Source organism: Lontra canadensis, unplaced genomic scaffold (assembly GCF_010015895.1).
Source record: "Lontra canadensis isolate GAN:19392208 unplaced genomic scaffold, GSC_riverotter_1.0 scaffold11, whole genome shotgun sequence".
NCBI lineage: Eukaryota > Metazoa > Chordata > Mammalia > Carnivora > Mustelidae > Lontra > Lontra canadensis.
This window is the reverse complement of record NW_022631005.1, coordinates 21,770,252-21,791,783: the sequence shown is the minus strand read 5'-3', so window position 1 is coordinate 21,791,783 and position 21,532 is coordinate 21,770,252. Positions and strand designations below refer to the sequence as shown.

The following is a 21,532-nucleotide window of genomic DNA, read 5'->3' as shown; positions in this document are numbered from 1 at the left end:
AAAGAAAATTGAAGATGATACAAAGAAATAGAAAGACATTCCATGCTCATGGATTAGAAGAAGAAATTTTGTTAAATTGCTCATAGTACCCAAAACAATCTACACATTTAATGCAATCCCTATCAAAATACCAACAGCATTTTTCAAACAACTAGTAAAAACAATTCTAAAATTTGGATGTAAAGACCCCAAATAGCCAAAGCAAGTTTGAAAAAGAAGAGCAAAGCTGGAGGCAGTGATCTAAACAGTATGGTACTGGCACAAAAATAGACATATAGATCAATGGAACAGAATAGAGAGTCCAGAAATAAACCTACACTTATATGGTCAATTAATCTACAGGAAATGAGGCAAGAATATACAATGGGGAAAAGGCAATCTCTTAAATAAATGATTCTGGGGAAACTGGATAGCTACATACAAAAGATGACCACCATATTACACCATACACAAAATTAAATTCAAAATGGATTAAAGGCCTAAATGTGACACCTGAAATCCTAAAACCCCAAGAACAAAATATTGTCAGTAATCTCTTTGACATTGACCTTAGAAACATTTTTCTGGATCTGTCTCCTCAGGCAAGGGAAACAAAAACAAAAATAAACTATTGTGACTATGCCAAAACAAAAAGGTTTTGCACAGTGAAAGAGACAATCAACAAAACAATATGGCAACCTACTGAATGGGAAAGATATTTGTAATTCCTGTATTTGATGAGTGGTCAATATCCAAACTATGTAAAGAGCTCCTAACTCAACACAAGAAAAAACAAATAATCCAATTAAAAGTGGGCAGAGGATTTGAATAGATAATTTTCCAAAGAAGACATACAGATGGCTAACAAACACATAAAAAGATGCTCAACATTACTCATCATCAGGGAATTGAAAATCAAGACCACCAGTGAGTTACCACTTCACACCTGTCAGAATGGCCAGTATGTGGGCAAAGATGTGGAGAAAAGTAACCTTCATGTACTGTTGGTGGGAATGTACATTGGTGCAGCCACTATGGGAAACAGCATGGAGGTTCCGCAAAAAAATTTAAAACAGAAATACCATATAGTTCAGTAATTACACTTCTGGGTATTTACCTAAAGAAAACAAAAGCACTAACTTGAAAAGCTATATGCATCCCTGTGTTCATTGCAGCATTACTTACAGTAGTGACGATTTGGAAGCCACGTGTCTACCAAATGATGAATGAATTAAAAGATGCGGTGCCTACACATACACACACATGCCAACACACACACACACACACACAAACACAAACACAGGAATATTACTCAGCAATAAAAAAGAATAAAATATTGCCATTTGCAAAACATGGATTATGCTAAGTGAAATAAGTCAATCAGAGAAAGACAAATACCATATGATTTCACTTTTTTTTTTTAAATTTTTAAGATTTTATTTATTTGACAGACAGAGATCACAAGTAGGCAAAGAGGCAGGCAGAGAGAGGGGAGGGAAGCAGGCCTCCTGCTGAGCAGAGAGCCCGATGCGGAGCTCGATCCAGCACCCTGGGATCATGACCTGAGCAAAAGGCAGAGGCTTTAACCCACTGAGCCACCCAGGCGCCCATGATTTCACTTTTAAATAGAATATAAACAAAAACAAAACAAACAAGTGAAACAGAAACAGACTCCTATATATAGAGAACAAACTGGTGATTGCCCAAGGAAGGGGGTTGGGGGTATGGGCAAAATGGATGAAAGTGAGTGGGAGGTAGATGTTTTCATTTCTGTAATGAAAAGGTCACAGGAGTGAAAATTTTTAAAAAAGGGGGGATGGATGAAAAATAACCTGTAATTCCACCACCTGAGATAACCAATGATTGTAAACTGGTACATCTTTCTAAACACTGTATATTAAAACAAAGTACTCTAATAACATTTTGACACATTTGGATTTTCTCACCTTTGCTCAAGTTTTACATATTAACCAACTGAGAAAATCAATTACATCATCATAAAATGCACAGACTCCAAAAAGATAGTATATAAAAATAGAGTTTTTAAATCATTATAATTTTTCCATTTGACACAGGAAACTGCAGATTTTGTTCCAAACCTTTAAGGAGAAACACATAATGAGACTTTAGTTAACACCAACAACTGTTGGCATTTATGTAGCTGAAGATTTAAGATGTTATAAATAAGTAGTCTACAACTGTCAGAATTATGATCAAACAATGCCTAATAAGAGATCATATGTAAAATGAGACTGATTTTGAGATAAACATGTATTGCCTTCTTCTCTGTAAATGCTGTTTTCTTGGATCTCAAAGTTAAGATTTCCAGGAGGCTTTGCAATGCACAATAAAAGTGTTGGCTTCCACATTTCTTTTATTTACCTCTTAATTTGCTGAGAATTTCTGAATTATTTGATTGATTCATTTCTAGTTTACTTTCTCCCATTCTTTTGTCATGTTAGTTTGGCTCATGTGCTCTCTGAAAAGCATTTCTAGTATGCTTAATGTCTGATAGTGGAACACATTCATAATGTTAGGGCTCCTACTCAGGAGGATTCAGTTGAGAAAGAAAAAATGATCCCCTTCCTTTTTTTTTCTTTCTTTTATTTGTTTTTGTTTTTGTTTGTTTGTTTGAATCTCTTATTGCTGGCTCATGGTACTACAGTTCAAATAACCCCTCACATGCCTTACAGTGATTGATGATCAAACCTGCTCAGTCATTCAATCTAGCATTTTAGAGTCCTTGATACTTTCTAACAAATTCGTTGAAATCAAGTCTTTTCTAGTGAATAAAGTAAATGAAGTAAATCAATAATTTATATCAGAGAACACAAGGTTTTGTCTGTGTTGCCAACTCCAGTCAATTGATGGGTCATTTCTGTCTGAAGGATTTTGATGCTATTTCCAGGCTCTGTGGGAAAGATTTTCAAGGTAATTAGTCATGTGTAGAAGAGTTCAAGATGTGTTGGAGTTAGACAATGTAAGGAAATGAGGGGAAAGGATTCCTGGCAGAAGACAAAAAGCACAGAAGAGCATGGTGTATGTGGAGGGCAGCGGGGGAGAAAGAAGGGTAAAAATGCAAGAAATTCAAGGTTCCTGGAGCCAAAAGTTTCAAAACATGAAGCTGTGAGAGATGAGATTAGGAAGCAGGCAGGGTGGTCTATGCTCAGTTTAAGAGCTTGGACTTCATCTAGTTGATTAGTCAGAAGGTTTTAAGCAGGGAAGTGACGGGCTTGCCTTGCTTAGAGTTTCGAATGATTGTTTAACAGTGATGGCTTTGGGGGACAGAAAGTTCAGCAGAGATAGGGTGAAATTTTAGGATATTTTTGCAGAATCCCAAGACACAGATAATTGGGACTGAACAAGGATTGCTAATAGGAATGGGAAAAATTAAAGAAACATTTAGCTGGAAATTTACACACGGCTGAGGAGAAAGAAGGAAGGAGCAAATCTTGGGAGATGGGATGGATAGTGAACAACATAGGTAATGTACTAAAAAATATATAACTAAATGCTAAGACGTATTTTTATATGTCTTATTTATATATAAATATATTTATAACTAAATGCTAAGACATATATTTATAACTAAATGCTAAGACATTTATAACTAAATGTTAAGACAGACTATAGGACATAATACTATAGAACATCTGAACTACCTCTTTATTACTCTCTTTTTGTTGAGGAAGATGTTCACATTAGTCGTTCTTTTAAACACAGGTCTCCTATTTCTGAGAGATACTAGGAAGCCAACTATGTAGGGTATGAGAACAAGGAATGTATTATATTTTGGTTGATCTCTACAACTATCTGTCTGTCTATCATCTATCTATATAATCTATTATAATAAGAAATAATAGAGTCCATTATAAATAATAGACATAGCCCAAAGAATAAGTGTCTCATCAGCATACTTTTAAGAGTGAGAGCTATGGGGGCATTTGGATGGATAAGGAGTTGAACATCACACTTTCAGTTTTGGCTCAGGTCATGATCTCAAAGTCCTAGGATCAAGCCCCGCATCAGGCTCTACACTTAGTGGGGAGTCTGCTTGAGAATTCTCTCTCTCCCTTTCCCTCTGTGCCCCCTTCCCTAAAATAAATAAATCTTTTTTTTTTTTTTAAAGCATGAGAGTTGTAGGGAGTGGGTAAAGAATTAAAATTATTATAATTTTAAAAATTTATCGAAAGGTTTTTATTATGTTGGTCAATTTTTAAAACAGTTATTAAAAACTGTTTGTAAAAATAAAATAATAATAATAATGATATTTGGTCAAAAATTAAAAAAAAAGACCCAACAACTTAGGACAAGAATAAAACCAGATGGGACACCAGCACAAGCAAAAAGTAGAACTACCCCTGGCAAAGAGGAAATGTGGTTACTCAACTCATGAAGACAGAAACGGATTCTATGTGCTAATTCCTGATGAAAGAGTTTCATTATCTCCTTTTTTGCTCATTCATTTCTGCTAGGGGTCAAGCAGAAAATTCACAGACACTTTATGGCCACACATAGACTCACAGTCCAGATGTTGTTAGGTAAACCCATGGCTTCTTTGTCTCAGGTGCTATTCTAATATTGTGCCCTCCATCATTGTCCTAAAAAGAGGGACTGGCTGGCTCTGACTGTGGTAGAACATTCTGCTGCTTGGGAAAATAACAATATAAGAATATACCCTGGGGATGTTCTAGATACATCCTGCCATTTAGGTAGACCAAAAATGTTGGGGTCCATCTTAGGAGAAGAGCTAATAAAGCCCTAAGGGGAGTTCTAAATCTTCTGAGTTCTAAAATGTTGGATTTGGGATCCTAAGAAATGATTACTTTTTTTTGTTTAAAATATATGACTAGGTTGGGAATGCCCGGGTGCCTCAGTTGGTTAAGTGTCTGACTCTTGGTCATGGTCCCAAGGTTGCAAATTAAAATGCCAGATCAGGCTGTCAGCTGGGTATGGAGCCTACTTAACATTTGCTGTTTCCTTCTCTTCTTGTCCCTCCCCTCCCTGCTCATGTGCTCTTTGTATTAAAATGTATATATCTAGGTTGATAGAAGAAAAAATAGAATTTTTGGCCTCCGGTCCTTTGGGACAAGCTGTAATCTGTTTCTCATTAGTCCACAACTTTTCTTCTCAGCCTTTTGCCCTAGTAATTATTATTATTTTTTTATCATTCAAAAATAGTTACTGGAAAAAAGGGGGAAAAAAAACCCTTCTTATGCCTTTCTAGTATTTGGTATCTTCCTATTTCTTAGTATGAAGTGGTTAGAAGAACAGCCACTTTAGAGTCAGAAAAATGTGCCTTAAACTTCAGGCATATTAGTAATGTCAAATTACTTTAATCACCTTATCTGAATGGGAATAATACTGTGGGAATTTGTGATAACTTTGTGGTCAGGATTAAGTGAGATGATCCAAGTAAAGTGCCAAGCACAGTGAGGTTGACAAATAGTAGGTGGCCAATAAGTGGCAGCTAGAGTCACTACAGAAAGTATAAAAGGTGTCATGTTGGTGAGGCCATAAAATTGACACATAGGCTCCTTTATCCTCCATTTCACCTTCCTTACCACTTCTTCCCCTCCCCATCCCCACCAACTCCTACTGCCAGTACTTGGGGCTCTCATGGTGCTGTGTGACTGCCCTTTTTCCTAGTCTAGCATCTTTTGTTCCTGATTTATCTTCCTCATTTCCTTTCTTCCAGACCTCCTAGTCTTATAACTTATGCTTTTTTTGCCTACCATATCTATCCTTGTAGAGGTTCTGTTAATGTCATATATACCAAAATGTTAAAAACTAACATCATTTTCATAGGCTAGTCTTACCAGCACATAGGTCTATTTTAGTAAAGGTCAACATCATAACCTTAAAGAATGAAAGTACAGAACTTAAGTTGGAGGCATCAGCAATAGGGACAGAGGAGATATTTTCAAAGAGAGGCACTCAATGATAACAATAAAACTAATGAACAGCTACTGTTTATTGGGTGTCTATTTTACACTGAATTTTATATGCATTGCCTCACTGAACCTTCACAATTAATAAATTATGTACTATCATTATTGCTATTTTTCTGATGAGGAAAGTACGGCTTGGAGAGGTAAAACAAATTCCTGAAAGTTATATACACCTAGTAAGTGGAGAAGGCAGGTTTGGAACTCAGGTCCATCAAACATCACCATCTCTCTCACTCAATCATTTACAGGCTGAATTTTCAACAGGACAGGTATCTCTGTGTTCTTCCTATCATTATTTGCTAGAACCTAGTACAGCGCTGGACACACAGTACGCAATTAATTGTTTGTGCAAAGATTAATGAATATATATCTATTTTGCTATAACCTCCTTTCCATTTTACCTACTGGACTCAAGTTTTCCTAGGAGGTCCTGACTTACTGAATATTCCAAAATTCTGAGTGCCAGTAGTCCATATATACCATTCTGTTCCCTGACTTCATGTCTCTATCTTGCTGTCCTGTCTACCTGCAATTCCTCATTCTCACAGAAGTCTCTGAGCTAAATTCCCTTTACCTAGTAACACAGAGCTCAAGAATGGTCTCCCTCCATAAGGTTTCCACTTCTCTCACCTCTCCTCCTCTCCTTTTCCTCACCATCTCCTTTCCTTTTCCCACCATGGCTCAACCCGACAGGGTTCCTTTCATGCCTGTGTCTTCCACTAGACCATGGTATATTTGAAAGTGGATGTCCGACATCTTTTTGTATCTTTTTTTTTAATGCCTAACATATTTTTCTTCTGACATATTTTTATATGGTTCTGGTGTGGCCTAGTTTATCAATTCTCAGGTGCATTTAAAAAATATATTTAACATCTCTGAATTTGGGATACATCTTTCAGAAGTGTTTTTCTAATCTAGTGACACAAAAAGAAGAGTTGACTGAGTCCTATAATCAATAGCATCTTAGATTTAATATAATATGGTAATAGGGCACCTGGGTGGCTCAGTGGGTTAAGCTTCTACCTTTGGCTTGGGTCATGATCTCAGCATCCTAGGATGGAGTCCCACATCAGGCTCTCGCTCAGCAGGGAGCCTGCTTTCCCCCCACCCCTCCGCCTGCCTCTCTGCCTACTTGTGATCCCTCTCTGTGAAATAAATAAATATAATCTTTAGTATAAAAATGTGTAATAGATAATAAATAAAAGTTATATGTATGAAAGAAGAAATAACAATCATAGCCCTCCTTAAGTCGTATTATTATTCCTACTTCTAACCTAGCTGTTCTGCATCAGACAATGTGGCAGGGCCACAGTTGAACATTATTCTTTATTTATGTTGGGTTTTCCTAGTACAAGTAAGACAGATAATACACTACATCAGATTTATCTTCATCATTTCTTACTGGACTTATATGTTCCATATGCTTGTCTTCTAGGTGAAATTGATCTTCAGATCCTTTCCAAAGTGCAGATTCAACATCCAGGAATTCATATCAACAATGAAGTTGTTGAGCCAAGTGCTGAGCAAATTGCCAAGTACAAAGGTATCTGTAACCTATGGTGCTCTGTGTCAAATCCTGTCCTGAAAGACTTATCATCCCAAATTTGTCCCCTCACTCATTAACAACATAGTTACTGTGGTATGTTCTTTGTAAGCTTATTGGGAAAAGAACATATTTAATTTGTTTTCTTGGAAGACGTGACTAACACCTCAGAAATATGAACAATGAATAATTAGATTTCTTTTTGTACTGATTCTTCTATTCCCTGGTGATCAACTACTATTTTTGATGTTTATTCTTAGAGACAGAGTCATTAATTCATTCAGAAATATTTAAACAGAATCCTTGCTCTTAAACGGTTTGTGTTTAATGGATTATATATAGCAGGAGTCAGCAAACCTCTCTGAAAAAATACGCAAATACACACTCTAAATATTTTTAGGCCACATGATCTCTCTCACAATTAGTCAACTCTCCTACTGTAGCACCAAGGCAGTCACAGATGATGCTGACAAACTGAGCGTTCATATGTTCCAATAAAGCTTTATTTATAAACACTAAATTTTGATTTTTATATCATTTTCACATTTCATGAAATATTATTCTTTTGATTTTTCCTTCATCCGTTTAAAAATCTAACAGCATGAGATATGCAAAACAGGTATAAAGTCAGAAAGTGCAATAGTATATGTTTTTAGTTTGCAGTCTAGAAATAGATAGTGAGCCAGATATGGTCCATGGGCCATGGTCTGCTGACTCCTGGGTTACAGAAACACATCATTTGTTTTCCACTGATAAAATTCACCAGTTGATTTCCCATTAATACTGATAAAATGCAACCAATATCTGATCAGCGTTCTCATAATTATTTCTTATTGACTCTTTGTTTCATCCCTAATTTCATTTAATACTAGAAAAAAATCAGGATGAACTCTCTGGTCTTCCAGAGCTACATAAAAAAGAAAAATGTGCTTTATATCTGTTATGTATATAACATTGATTGCATTAAAATTCGAAATGGAAATGGATTCTACATTTGCAATTAAAATTGATGGTGTGCCATCTCTTTTCTGTATTTTAGAGCTTGTAGCCAAGACATCAAACCTCGAGAACATAAAGTTTGCTTGGCATAAGGAGACATCTTCTGAATATCAAAATAGAATCATGGAGAAAAAAGAATTTCAGAAGTGGGACTTTATTCATATGATTCAGGTAAGAAATATTTATTGTATATATTCTCAGGAGACTTTTTTTTTCAGAAATATGTGTGAAGAATACCTAATATTCTACCTTTAGGAAGAAAAATGAAAATCTGATTTCTGATTTTACAAGTGAACATTATCCATCCAAATTGAGGATAAAGATGTTGCTAGGACTGAGAGATTCTCTGTAACATTCAAAAAGCCAGGTTTTTTTATACTCCACACCTTCTGTTACTGATTTTTTTTTTCAGTGTTGGCTTAATTAATTTTTGTAGGATTGGAAGTTCATAGATAGTTTTGAGGAGAGTAGAGTGTGACATATCTCAGCACAGCTCTAATGGTCTGGATGGACCGATGTCCAGAGTTTTTCTGAATCCTTTCCTTTCCCTTCTTTGATGACCTGGTTATTGTGCATGTGACAGAAGGGGAAGGTTAGATCATTCTTAGGTTGATAAAGTTTACTTATGTCAGTCATTCAGTAGGAATATATTTCCATGATCCAACACTGATAGTATATTTCTTAGAAATGTACTAAAGGGTTTCTTGGAAAGGGGGTGACCATTCATTAGATGTTATGGGGATGGATTTATGAGAATCACTGATATTTCTGGATAGCATATGGGTGTATAGACTTTGGATGTTGTCTACCATTAGAAGATGTATATTTTAGAAATACCAACATAACAGTAAGAGACATCTTTCTGTAGTCCACAAGTACAGTCATCCCAAAGGAATAAACCTTTAAGAAATCAAAGGAAGAAATGACTCTAACATTGATATATCCAAGCAATACTACACCTCTGTTCTCCTAGCTGACAAAATCATTTACCTATAAGGGAGTACTTAAATTGCCCATCAAGCCTACAATGTTTCTCTATTAGACTTAATTTCCCCCCTCCTCATATAACTATTTCATACATCCCTCTCTCTCCTTATACTTCCTGTAACCCCTTCACCACCACTCATTCCCAGCTGATGACCTCACTTCATACTGTATAGCAAAAAGAGAAATCATCCAATGGAAAGTCATCTTTCACCCTCCAAATTTATAAACACAGCTGCATCTGTACCCACTATCTCTGTCTTTCTTCTTATTACAAGGGCCTCCTTTTATCAAAAACCAGTACCTTCACTTGTGCTCTGGATCCCATTCTTTACCTGTTATAAAATGTTGCAGATTCAGAGATCATTCTCCCATTTCTCTCAAAATTTCCATGCATCTTCCTTCTTTCTTAGAGCAACACTACTTCCTCTGCATTACTGTTCTATTTCTCTAGCTTCCTCCCTGTCTAGCTCACATTTTCCCGGTGTTATGTCTTTGTCTCTTCGTTGTTCCTTATGGTCTTAACACTCTCATGACATTCTTTCAGCTTAATATTCACAGTCAACTTCAGAGAATCTCAGTATCTATTAGATCAAATTTCAGAGCATCTGTTATGGCCCACCTCCTCTTTTTAGCCAGGTTACATCATAGACTGTTAGCCATTTTATGGATTATGTATCTGGGTATCTATCCCTGTCATGAACAGCATGGAATGACATGATACTAAATATGGCCCCAAAGCAGCATAGGCCATGTGCAGCTCCATTTTATTTCTTTTTTTTTTAAGACTTTATTTATTTATTTGACAGAGAGAGAGGGAGATATCACAAGTAGGCAGAGAAGCAGGCAGAGAGAGAAGGGGAAGCAGGCTCCCCACTGAGCAGAGAGCCCGATGCGGGGCTTGATCCCAGAACCCTGGGACCATGACCAGAACTGAAGGCAGAGGCTTAACCCACTGAGCCACCCAGGCACTCCATCATTTTATTTCATTCATTCATGTGAGAGGGGCAATGTTTAAGTTGTGTTTGCTTAATGTAATAAATTCTATCATAGGCATCTACATAGAAATTAAACTCTTGCCCAAGAGAGATGGAGATGAGATATAAGAAGTAAGTATCTGTGGGGGTAGATTCCAGGGAAGCAAAGGAAGCCTTTGGGGAAAATTTTCCACCGCTAGTGTATAATTCTAGGCTCTACCTTGTTGAGTGGAAAGTCCTCTCCCTGCATTTCATCAGAGAATGGTCCAGATTTATTAAAAAAAAAAGGGGTGAGTTGACCCTCAGCACCCTGTGACCAGGCATGTAACCTCATGCTTTATTCAGTCCGTTTTCCTAGAGACTCTGTCAGTATCAGAGACTGCCATATTTTCTGTGATTTATAAAAAGCATCTGTGAGCATATGGTAAAGCTAGTGCAAAGGGCTTAATTTTAAAGCAGAGTTCCATGAAATGGGGTCTGTTTTTATGGTGCCAGCACCATCTTCTCCCAGAACTATAACTCACAAAATATAGAGCAAGCATAGAATCAATGTCCCAATGTGGAGTAGAGACGAAGTATCTCCAGCTATAAATGTCTCTGTTATTTAAACCAGAAAGAGTAAATTTAAAATTGTTTGGCTATAATTGAACAAATACCATAGTCTTGTTAATTTTGGCCTTTCCAACTGGTGTAAGTTGGGAACCACTTAATGTGGTTTTGATTTGAATCTCTCTGATGGCTAATGATGGTGAACATTTTTTCATGTGTCTGTTAGCCATTTTCATGGCTTCTTTAGAGAAGTGTCTGTTCATGTCTTCTGCCCATTTTTTGAAAAGATTATCTGTTTTGTGTGTGTTGAGTTTGAGGAGTTCTTTATAGATCTTGGATATCAGCCCTTTATATTGCCATTTGTGAATATCTTCTTCTTAAAGTGTTTTGTTGAGTAAAACTCTCATTAGCAATCAGGGAGATTAAAATCAAAACCACATTGAGATACCACCTTACACCAGTTAAAATGGTCAAAATTAACAAGACAGTAAACAACATGTGTTGGAGAGGATGTGGAGAAAGGGGAGCCCTCTCACACTGCTGATGGGAATGCAAGTTGGTTCAGCCACTTTGGAAAACAGTGTGGAGATTCCTTAAGAAATTAAAAAGAGAGGTTCCCTATGATCCTGCATTTGCATTACTGGGTATTTACCCCAAAGACTGATGTAGTGAAAAGAAGGGCCGTCTGTACCCCAGTGTTCATAGCAGCAATGGCTGCAGTCACCAAACTGTGGAAAGAGCCAAGATGCCCTTCAACAGATGAATGGATCAAAGAAGATATGGTCCATATATACAATGGAGTATTATGCCTCCATCAGAAAGGATGAATACCCAACTTTTGTATCAACATGGACGGGACTGGAAGAGATTATGCTGAGTGAAATAAGTCAAGCAGAGAGAGTCAGTTATCATATGGTTTCACTTACTTATGGAGCATAAGGAATAACACGGAGGACATTGGGAGATAAGAGAAATGAGTTGAGGGAAATCGGAGGAGGAGACAGATCATGAGAGACAGTGGACTCTGAGAAACAAACTGAGCGTTTTGGAGGGGAGGGGGTTCTGGTGGTGGGTATTATGGAGGGCACGTACGGCATAGAGTACTGGGTGTGGTGCATAAACAATGAATTCTGGAACACTGAAAAGAAATAAAATAAAATGGAAAAAAAAAACAACCTCTCAACTTGAAAATCAAACTTTCTAAAGAATATCTAACCCAAGTAACAAAGAAATTGACATAGAAAAGTGTCTAATTACTCTTTTCTTTCATTTCTAGATGCTGTATTATGTAAAAGATATCCCAGCTACCCTGAAATTCTTCCACAGTCTCTTAGCTACCAATGCTAAGATGCTGATTATTCTTGTGTCAGGTAAATTATTTACATTCACCCTGAATTTTAAAACAGTAATAGTGACTATGTGCTTGGATATATGTGTTTGAAGGCAGCTGCAATATTTTGTCTTCATTATGAAATTCTTGACTTGGCTTCTAAGCATAGTCAATTAATTAACACAGTATTAGGAAAGTCCTTCACAACAGCTATCAATTTAGGGGGTCCAGTGGAATTAAATGTCTATTTATTCCTTTCCCTTGGTAAAATTTGTGTTTATTGTCTCTATATAAATTCTTTTTTATACAATGTAGAGCAAATACCACCAATACGAAATTTTTTAACAAGGCCCAAAATAGCGAATATTTCTGTTTATCTCCTTTTTGATTCTTTTTTTTTTTTTTAAGATTTTATTTATTTGACAGAGAGAGATCACAAGTAGGCAGAGAGGCAGGCAGAGAGAGAGGGGGAAGCAGGCTCCCTGCCGAGCAGAGAGCCTGATGCGGGGCTTGATCCCAGAACCCTGGGACCAGGACCTGAGCGGAAAGCAGAGGCTTTAACTCACCGAGCCACCCAGGTGCCCCTCCTTTTTGTTTCTTGAATGTTTCTTTTCCTTCTGTGATGTTTATTAATACATAAATAAAGGTTTAAATATTTTGGATACCTTCATATTTGATTAATTTACATTTCTAGAGCCTATCAATATTGTTCATGGTAGATTTTCTCAAATAACTACCAAAAATTGTTCACTTGTTTTGTATTACTGTCTTATTTTCAAAAGAGGGCATTTGATCATGTCATGTTGCTTCCAGTATATAATAAGTACCACATAGAGAAGTAAACATGTTAATAAATGAGACACTGACATTTTTGAGTTCATTTATCCATTACTTCTTTCATTTAGTAATCTTCATGGATTGTATACACAGTGCTAGGCTGATTGACTCTAGATATACAACAATCTCTGTCTTCCTAAGTTTATACCAGACCCCATACTCAAAACCATATGTCACAAAATTCATCAGTTCTTAAATATGAGGAATGACTTTAAGAATGGCAAACAGGGTTGTTGCCTGTAATTCTAGGTTTGAACTCATGTGGGAGTTTTGCAAATGAGAGTTCCTGCATACAACCTCTTCCCTAAAGAACACTTTGATATACTATTTTTATCTCTGGTTAATTAAAAATACTCATTTATGTGGGAGAGTTCTATCTTCACATTTAGAAGGGCTCATGTAAACTGGATGCTTCTTATTAACCTCCATCTAAATTAAGACAATTGGGTAAAGCCATTTTACTACATTTAGGAATACAAAAGAAAACTTGGTTGTGACCAATCAGGGCAGTCTATTCTTGATAATCTGTATCAATAATAAAGAAAAGTGTTACCAATAGAAGTAATAATCCATCCAGATTTTAGGATGTATTTCATATAAATAGAAGATCCACTCTTATTTATATTTGGTTTATTCTTAAATATTTCAGAAGTTAAGTATTTCAGTATCAGAAAGCAGTTTTCTATATTTCTACCAAGAGGAAAAAGCCAGCCTAAGATTTAGAAAGTGACATGAGTAGTCTATAAACAACTGAGAACTGGCTAAGTGCCCTTATGAATACAGTATTCTGCTAGCTATCTCTTGAATTATACTAATACAATCCATGGTATATTGGCATCAAGAAATGTTCAGACCAAAACAGGTGCAGTGAAATATATGATGATACATGCAACAAGAATGCTGAGGCATTTCCTAGCTGTGTGAACATGGTCTGTGAGTCTTAGTTTATTCAAGGGCTATTTCCAGATAATCATACCTATATTATATTGCATCTATGCATATATATGTTTCATATGTACTCTGTATATATACATTCACAGGTAAAAAATCAGAGAAATGTAGTAAAGACTCAAATATCAGCTTTTTCTTAAAAAGTATTTTGAGTCGAAATTACTCAGTCAAGGTAGTTTGATGGTGGAAATATTTTGCTAACTTTTTCGGTATGCAGTTAAAAAAACCCTTTTCATTACTGTATTCAGCATGGGAGACAGGTATCCCAAAGAGGACAACACTACTCATAGACATTGTTCCTACACATAAGAATAGAACAAATAACAAATGTCCAATGATTAAAGGGACCCCAGTGACCCCTTGCCTTCATCACATGCACTTTTCTTAGAAGAGAGTTGTGCAGCTACAAGAAAAATATCATATCATATGTACATTTCTTCTTAAAGAACCACTTAACAAAAGGAGAAGATAAATCTAGGCATTTTATTTTGGACTTTCCAATTCTCTCCTAAGGCTAAAAGTTACAGCTTTGTTGCCTCTATCAGAAGAGTTATTAAGGAAGGAAATTAATTAAATATATGTAATAAAAAATAAGCCACCTTGTTCAATAGAGTTTCCTTTTCAGTAAAGGAAAAGGTAAATAAAATTGTCAATATACTGAAATTCTCATCAATTTAGTATAAAGTGAATGTCTCCAGATTCCCCAGTCTTAAGGGATCACTCATAACTCTTACAAATCCAGGAAAAATGATGGGATCCCTTATCTCAAGTAACTTGGGTCATTCATCCCTTGCTCCATGACTGCTGAGGATCCTGGGAGTCATGCTTACATCCTCCTGATGGTTGCCAACCACCGTTTGCCCCAAACTTCTGCTCCCAGTTCAATTTTTGATTTCCTATCTCCATTACTTTTCCACTGCTTTGGAGCAGCTCTTATGTAGTGGAGGACTGAGGTATGTAAACACTTGGAGCAGTGTGCTAAGTTTCTTATCAGAGATATATGGGGGCATATAGCATTCTAAACTACTAGTTCTGAATGTGTCTAAAAAAAGAGAGCATATTTTGGGACGCTTGGGTGGCTCAGTTGGTTGGACGACTGCCTTCGGCTCGGGTCATGATCCCAGAATCCCGGGATCGAGTCCCGCATAGGGCTCCCAGCTCCACGGGGAGTCTGCCTTTCTGTCTGCCCTTCTCCTCGCTCATGCTCTCTCTCACTGTCTCTCTCTCAAATAAATAAATAAAATATTATTTTTAAAAAAGAGAGAGAGCATATTTTGGCTAAAACGTACTACATGATGGACATGGAATCAGAGAACATAGAAAGTTCTGGAAATTTGAAGAAAGGTTTAATAAACAGGAGTAAAAGACTCAATAAAGAAGATTAACATTCACAGAGACACACACACATGCTCAAAACCCACGCTGAAATAGGCAGAGAAAAGCTATGAAGGGTAGGCAAATGAAACTCATTAGGAAAAGAAAAAGAAATTGAAATCAGAATTAAATGACAGCATTTACTGTTAGAATACGTGTTGCTTGAGGGAAGAGAGGCTTTTCTCTGTGTTTGTAAGTATCAGTTACAGAACTAGCCCAGCTCAGTAAATATTCATTTAATTATAACAAGCAGAAGTTCTTGATTATATAAAGATAAAAGATTTGATTTGGGGATGAAAAGGAAGAGAAATAAGGACAAAAGAGGTGGATTTTTTAAATGAGTGTCTCACACTAAAATAATATCAGTAGTAGCATGTCTTTCCCCAAATGTAGTAGCCAGGCATTAGTTTTGAGAGTTGCTAGTTAAAATGTAACTTCTCTGGTTAAGGGGGTTTTGCCAGAAGGAGACACCACTTTTTTGTGCATCCCTCTCCTTACCTGACTAAGGAAGGAGGCAAATCATGGTGTGTTATTTTTAATACAATGAGAAAAAAAATCTGGTTTATATCATGTTGGAAACAAAAGTAACAGCATATGTTGTGCCCACCGAGAGCCATTATAATAATGCATCAGTTAGAAAGTGTATAATTGCTCAGCTCAGAAATGGCACCAAGTCACACAACACTGACAGCAGTAAAATTTCTGCAATCAGTGTTTGGTTATTTTTTTTTTCTCTGTCAGGTTAAAAATAAAAATAATAATGATAATAGAGCCTCTTTTCAACCATTGAAATATTTATTTTCTCATAAAGTCTTATTTGTAGGCATATTCTTATTTGGGCAGATAATCACCGTCTGTGTAATAAAAGATTTTTTAATATAGACTCATGACCCTATTTTTTTTTTCCCATTAGACTGAGGTTTTGTTTTTTTCTGCTTCATTCCAATTTTACCCTCTGGAGCGTACCCTGCGGTTATTACTCCCTCTTCTGAAATATTAGTTGAATGTCAGTTATCTAAGCTATTTAAATTTTACCTTTTTCTCCTCAGTTAGTCCCTTTTGTTGAGTTCAGTCAGGAGACTTTAGCCCAATCTATGGATGAGGGCCAGGGCTCTTTGAACATCCAATAATTATATGCATAACTATATGGGTATTTATTGGTTGTGTATTATGCTGGAGAGTCAATTACTTCATTAGACCGTAAAAGAGGTTTGGAAACTCAAAAACCTCAAGTCTTTGAAATCTTCACTATTAATCCTGGAATACAGGTTCTCTCTTACATTGCTTTGCCAAGTCCAACTTAATTTCCTAATACTTGAACAATGTTTGTTTACTTTGTTTGCCAGTCATGGTTCTTAGTTCCTTTACTTTTTCTTACCCTAATTCTATGCTATAAATTCTGTATTTATCCCTGTTTTGCAGGTGATAAAACTGAGGGGAAGCTTCATAAAGCTAGTCAGAGGAAAAGCCAGGCTTCAAACTTAGGCAGTTGGCTTTAGTGGCCCTCTATTACATTGTATCAATTGATAAATATTAATTGGGTATGTGACATCCCATTATTATATGCAGGTATTAGAGGGTCCACAAATAGATGCTTATTTCTGTTGAGGTATTAGTATTATAGATTTCCAAACAGCAAGTTTGCTTTTTCATAGTCTCAAGATTACAACCAGTGAAAATACATTATCAAACCAACTCCATATAATCACTTATTTTGTGAGTACTTATTACCCATCTGCTATGTGCTTAGCATTGTACAACAATTCACTTAAATTATCTCATTTAGTACTTGCAGTTGCATTTGAGGTATGTACGGTTATCCCCATTTTATGGATCAGAAAATTGAGGTTCTCAGAGACTGAAAAACAAATCTCATCTTATTCATGAAGTGTCAGAAGTACATTCCAACTTATGTCTCTCTCCCTCAGAGGCTGCATCTCTTAGCTTCTACACTGGGCCAGTTTATCCATTAAACATAGACATTGCTAAAACATCTTCTAAAGCTGGGGACAAAACTTGACACCTGATGATACATTTAAAACTGTTCTTCCCTCATTCTTCCCATTTCCCACAATGGTAATTCTCTCTTTTCAGGTGCTTGGGCCAAAATCATTGGGTCACTGACTCTGTTTTCACTCATATCCAAAATCCAAATTGTTGGCAACTCTCTCTGTATCTATGAGCATAATATAAAAGAAATCCAACCACTTCTCATCACTTCCAAAAGCTAGCTACTCCAATTTACCATCATCTGTCACCCAGATTATTGTCATAACCTCCTTACTGTTCTCCCTGTTTCCACCCTTATGGCCCTACAGTCTATTCTCATCTGTGTGACCAATTAACCTTATTAAAATATAAATCAGGTTAAGTCACTCTAATGTTGTATTGCTCAATATAAAAGCCACATTTGACTACTGAAATTGATATGTAAATGAATTGCAGTGAAGTAAAACTTAAAATTCATTTCCTTGGTCATACTAGCCACAGTTCAAATGTTCCTTAGCCACAGATGGTTAGTGGCTACCATATTAGACAATGCAGATTCAGAATATGTTCCAGAAAGTTCTTTCAGATAACACTACAGTGACTTCCCATCTCACTCCATGTGATATGGTACCCTACCCACTCCCTCCACCACTCATCCAACCCTATCTTCTACTTTCCCCTTTGCTCACTGATTTCAGATCTCACTGGTTTCCTGGCCAGTTCTTAACATGACAAGCATGCTCTCGCCTCAGGTCCTTTGTAGTTGCTCTTTTATCTACCTAAGGTAATCTTCCCTATCATATCTCCATGGCTTGTTCACATATCTCTGCTCAAATGTCACATTATTATCGAGAGTTTCTGTGACCACCGTATATTAACAGCAACCCATCCAACTCTTTGACCCTCCTTATCCCTTGTTCTGATTTGTTTTTCATTAGTACTTAGCACCATCTGATATGTGATTTATTTACTTGTATATTTAGCTTTCTTTCCCCCTTCTGTGTACCTCTTAAATTAAGCTACCGAAAGGCAAGAATATTTATTTATTGGCTACTTTTATTCTAAGCATGTAGTATACTTCCTGACAGAGAAGGGAAATGAAAAGAAGAATAAGTAAAAGCATGAGCTTTGTTTTATCACACAGGAATCAGTGGCTGGAACAAGCTGTGGAAAAAGTATGGATCCCGCTTACCTCAGGATGACCTCTGTCAGTATGTCACATCGTCTGACCTCACTCAGATGCTGGATAAACTGGGGATTAAGTATGAGTGTTATGACCTTCTGTCCACCATGGACATATCTGATTGTTTTATTGATGGCAATGAAAATGGAGAACTGCTTTGTGATTTTTTGACAGAAACCTGCAACTTTAATACAACAGCACCACCTGATCTCAAAGCAGAAATTATGAAAGATCTGCAAGAGTCTGAGTTCAGTGTAAAGAAGGAGGGAAAAGTTCTTTTTAATAATAGTCTGAGTTTCATAGTGGTTGAGGCATAAATATTAATCATGAAAATGTATTAAAAAATTATATTTTGGGGGCACCTGGGTGGCTTAGTGGGTTAAAGCCTCTGCCTTCAATTCAGGTCATGTTCCCAGGGTTCTGGGATCAAGCCCCACATCGGGCTTTCTGCTCAGTGGTGAGCTTGCTTCCTCCTCTCTCTCTGCCTGCTTGTGATCTCTGTCTGTCAAATAAATAAAATCTTTTAAAAAAATTATATTTTGAATATCTCATATATAAAATCTAGAAAATTCCAAGACATTCTCAGATTTCCATGTATATCATATAGGATACTGTTATTCTTATCACATTCCTTCCCCATATCAAGAGGCCACATCAGGCTAAATACCACCTAGGCTATAAAAATGAGACAACTAAGTTTTACTAGCTTATTGACAAGAAAATCCTTTCCATTTGTTGATTGTACTGGAATTTCCTAAAATATTAATAAAACATATGCTTGGATTCTTTAAATACTACAAAAGTATATACGTATTGATATATATGAAAAAAGTGTATGTTTATTTTTTTCCTCCTTCTGTGAAGAATTATTTGTGCATATTCCTCTAGTAGTTTCTAACTTGTTTTTATTGATTACTAAAAGTAAGCACCTTAGGATATTACAAAATTATTTGTCACATGTCCCATTTCCTTCCACTTTCTTTTCTCTTTATTATCTTTCATCTTTGATTTTATAGTATTTGGTTTGCTTTTGATACAGTGAAGTTTTTTCAGTCAAATCTTCAGGTTTTTTTTTTCCCTTCTGGGTTTCTGACACATTTTTAAAGGCCTTCTTAAAGTTTTAGAATCTTTACATATTTTATTATAAAAATATAGTTTCATTTTAAAAAAAATAAATCTTCATATGTTTGAAATTTACATAAGTGTAGGATTCTGGGAAGATGGCAGAATAGAGGACCCTAAGCTCACCTAGTCCCATGGTAACACTCAAATCAGCATAAATAGCAGAAAACCACCTAAATACAGGCAGAAGAAACTCTACAACTAAAGGTAGAGAAGAGGCCATGTGGAAGAGGATAGGAAAGGTGAAGAAGAGGTGGGGAGCTAAAAAGGCCCTGGTTGTCTGCAGTTGGGAGGGAGCAGGGGCATGGAGAAGGGTGAGAAATACACTGTCACACCAGGGAGCCTGCATGGAGAGGAAGAATCGCCATAACATTTGGCTTTGAAAGCAAGAGGGACTGAATTTCTTGAGTTCTTACAGCAAGCATGACTTTTAAAAACTAGCAGGCTTTGCTCTGGGAGAGCCCAGTGTGCTGTAGGAAACTCTGTCCCTGCCCTTAAAGAGAGAGCACAACAAATTGCTTATGGAGATACAGCATAGAAGCAGCAGTTTGAAAAATGACTAGGGCATATGTGAGGGAGAGTTATTTACTAATCTCAGAGCATGTCCCAGAGAAACAGACTTCCCTGAGAGACTCCTCCAGAAACAAAGGGGCTGCCATTTCCATCTCCCACCCCTCAGCATAATGCTTCACCACCTTCAGAAACTGGCCAAGTCTACATTCCTTATCTAACTTGCTTACGCTAAGCCCCCTGACATCAGCAGATCTGCCCCTCCCCAGGCACTTGCCTGCACTACAGTCCCCTCCCCTAGAAGACTGGCATAATGCTTGCCAACACTGAGTCTCCCGGGTGTTTTGTGGGGCCTTGTTCCAAGCAACAGTTCACCTCCATACGCACCTTATTAAAACTGCACTCCCTGCCTATGTGGGCTTTGTAGAGCAGCACTGGCAGGCCAGGTCTTCACAGCAATTGCATGTACCCTATGGAAGAGGACCAGCACCATCACATTAAAAGTGTGTGCCTTACCCACTACTTTCAAGAGTAGGAGACAGCTGAGTTTCCTAACACACAGAAACAGACATGGAGAGTTAGACAAAATGAGGAGACAGAGGAATGTGTTCCCAATGAAAGAACAGGACAAAACCACAGCAAGAGACCTATGTGAAATGAATGTAAGTAATATGCCTGATAGAGAATTTAAAGTAATGATCATAAAGGTAGTCACTGTGCTTGGGAAATTATTGGGGGCATTGGTGAGATCCTTAACAAAGAGATAAAAAAAGTACCAATCACAGATGAAGAACACAATAAATGAAATTTAAAATACACTAGATGGAATAAATAGTAGGCTAGAGGAATGAGAAGAACAAATTCTCAATATGGAAGACAATAATGGAAGGCAATCAAATTGAGGAGGTTAAATAAAATAAACATGCAAAATGAGAATAGACTTAGGGAACTCAGTGACTCCATCAAGCATAACAACATTTGCATTATAGGGATCACTAAGAAGAAAGAAGAGGGGGCAGAAAATTTATTTGAGGGAGTAATTGCTGAAATTTCCTGAATCTGGGGAAGGAAACAAACCCAGATCTAGGAGGTACAGAGATCCTGGCAATAAAATCAAACCAAGAAGACCCACACAAAGAAACATAGTAATTAAAATGGCAAAAGAAATGATTAAAAAAAATTAAAGCAGCTAGAGGAAAGAAGACAATACTTACAAAGGAAACAACATAAGACTATCAGCAGATTTTCTTTAGC

General features: G+C 36.7%; 1 protein-coding gene across 3 annotated transcripts in view; it reads left to right on the top strand.

Annotated features, from left to right (window-relative positions):
- Window positions 1-19,048, top strand: part of HNMT (histamine N-methyltransferase) — a 47,169-nt gene extending 28,121 nt beyond the window's left edge. For 2 of the 3 annotated variants that reach the window (XM_032856147.1, XM_032856146.1), the window contains exons 4-7: window positions 7,366-7,473; window positions 8,513-8,643; window positions 12,259-12,352; window positions 18,608-18,963. In XM_032856147.1, the coding sequence (XP_032712038.1) occupies window positions 7,366-7,473; window positions 8,513-8,643; window positions 12,259-12,352; window positions 18,608-18,963 (689 nt within the window). Of the gene's footprint in view, window positions 1-7,365; window positions 7,474-8,512; window positions 8,644-12,258; window positions 12,353-18,607 lie in introns of all 3 variants that reach the window. The other variant, XM_032856148.1, reaches the window with a different exon arrangement.
- The last annotated feature ends 2,484 nt before the right edge of the window (window positions 19,049-21,532 follow it).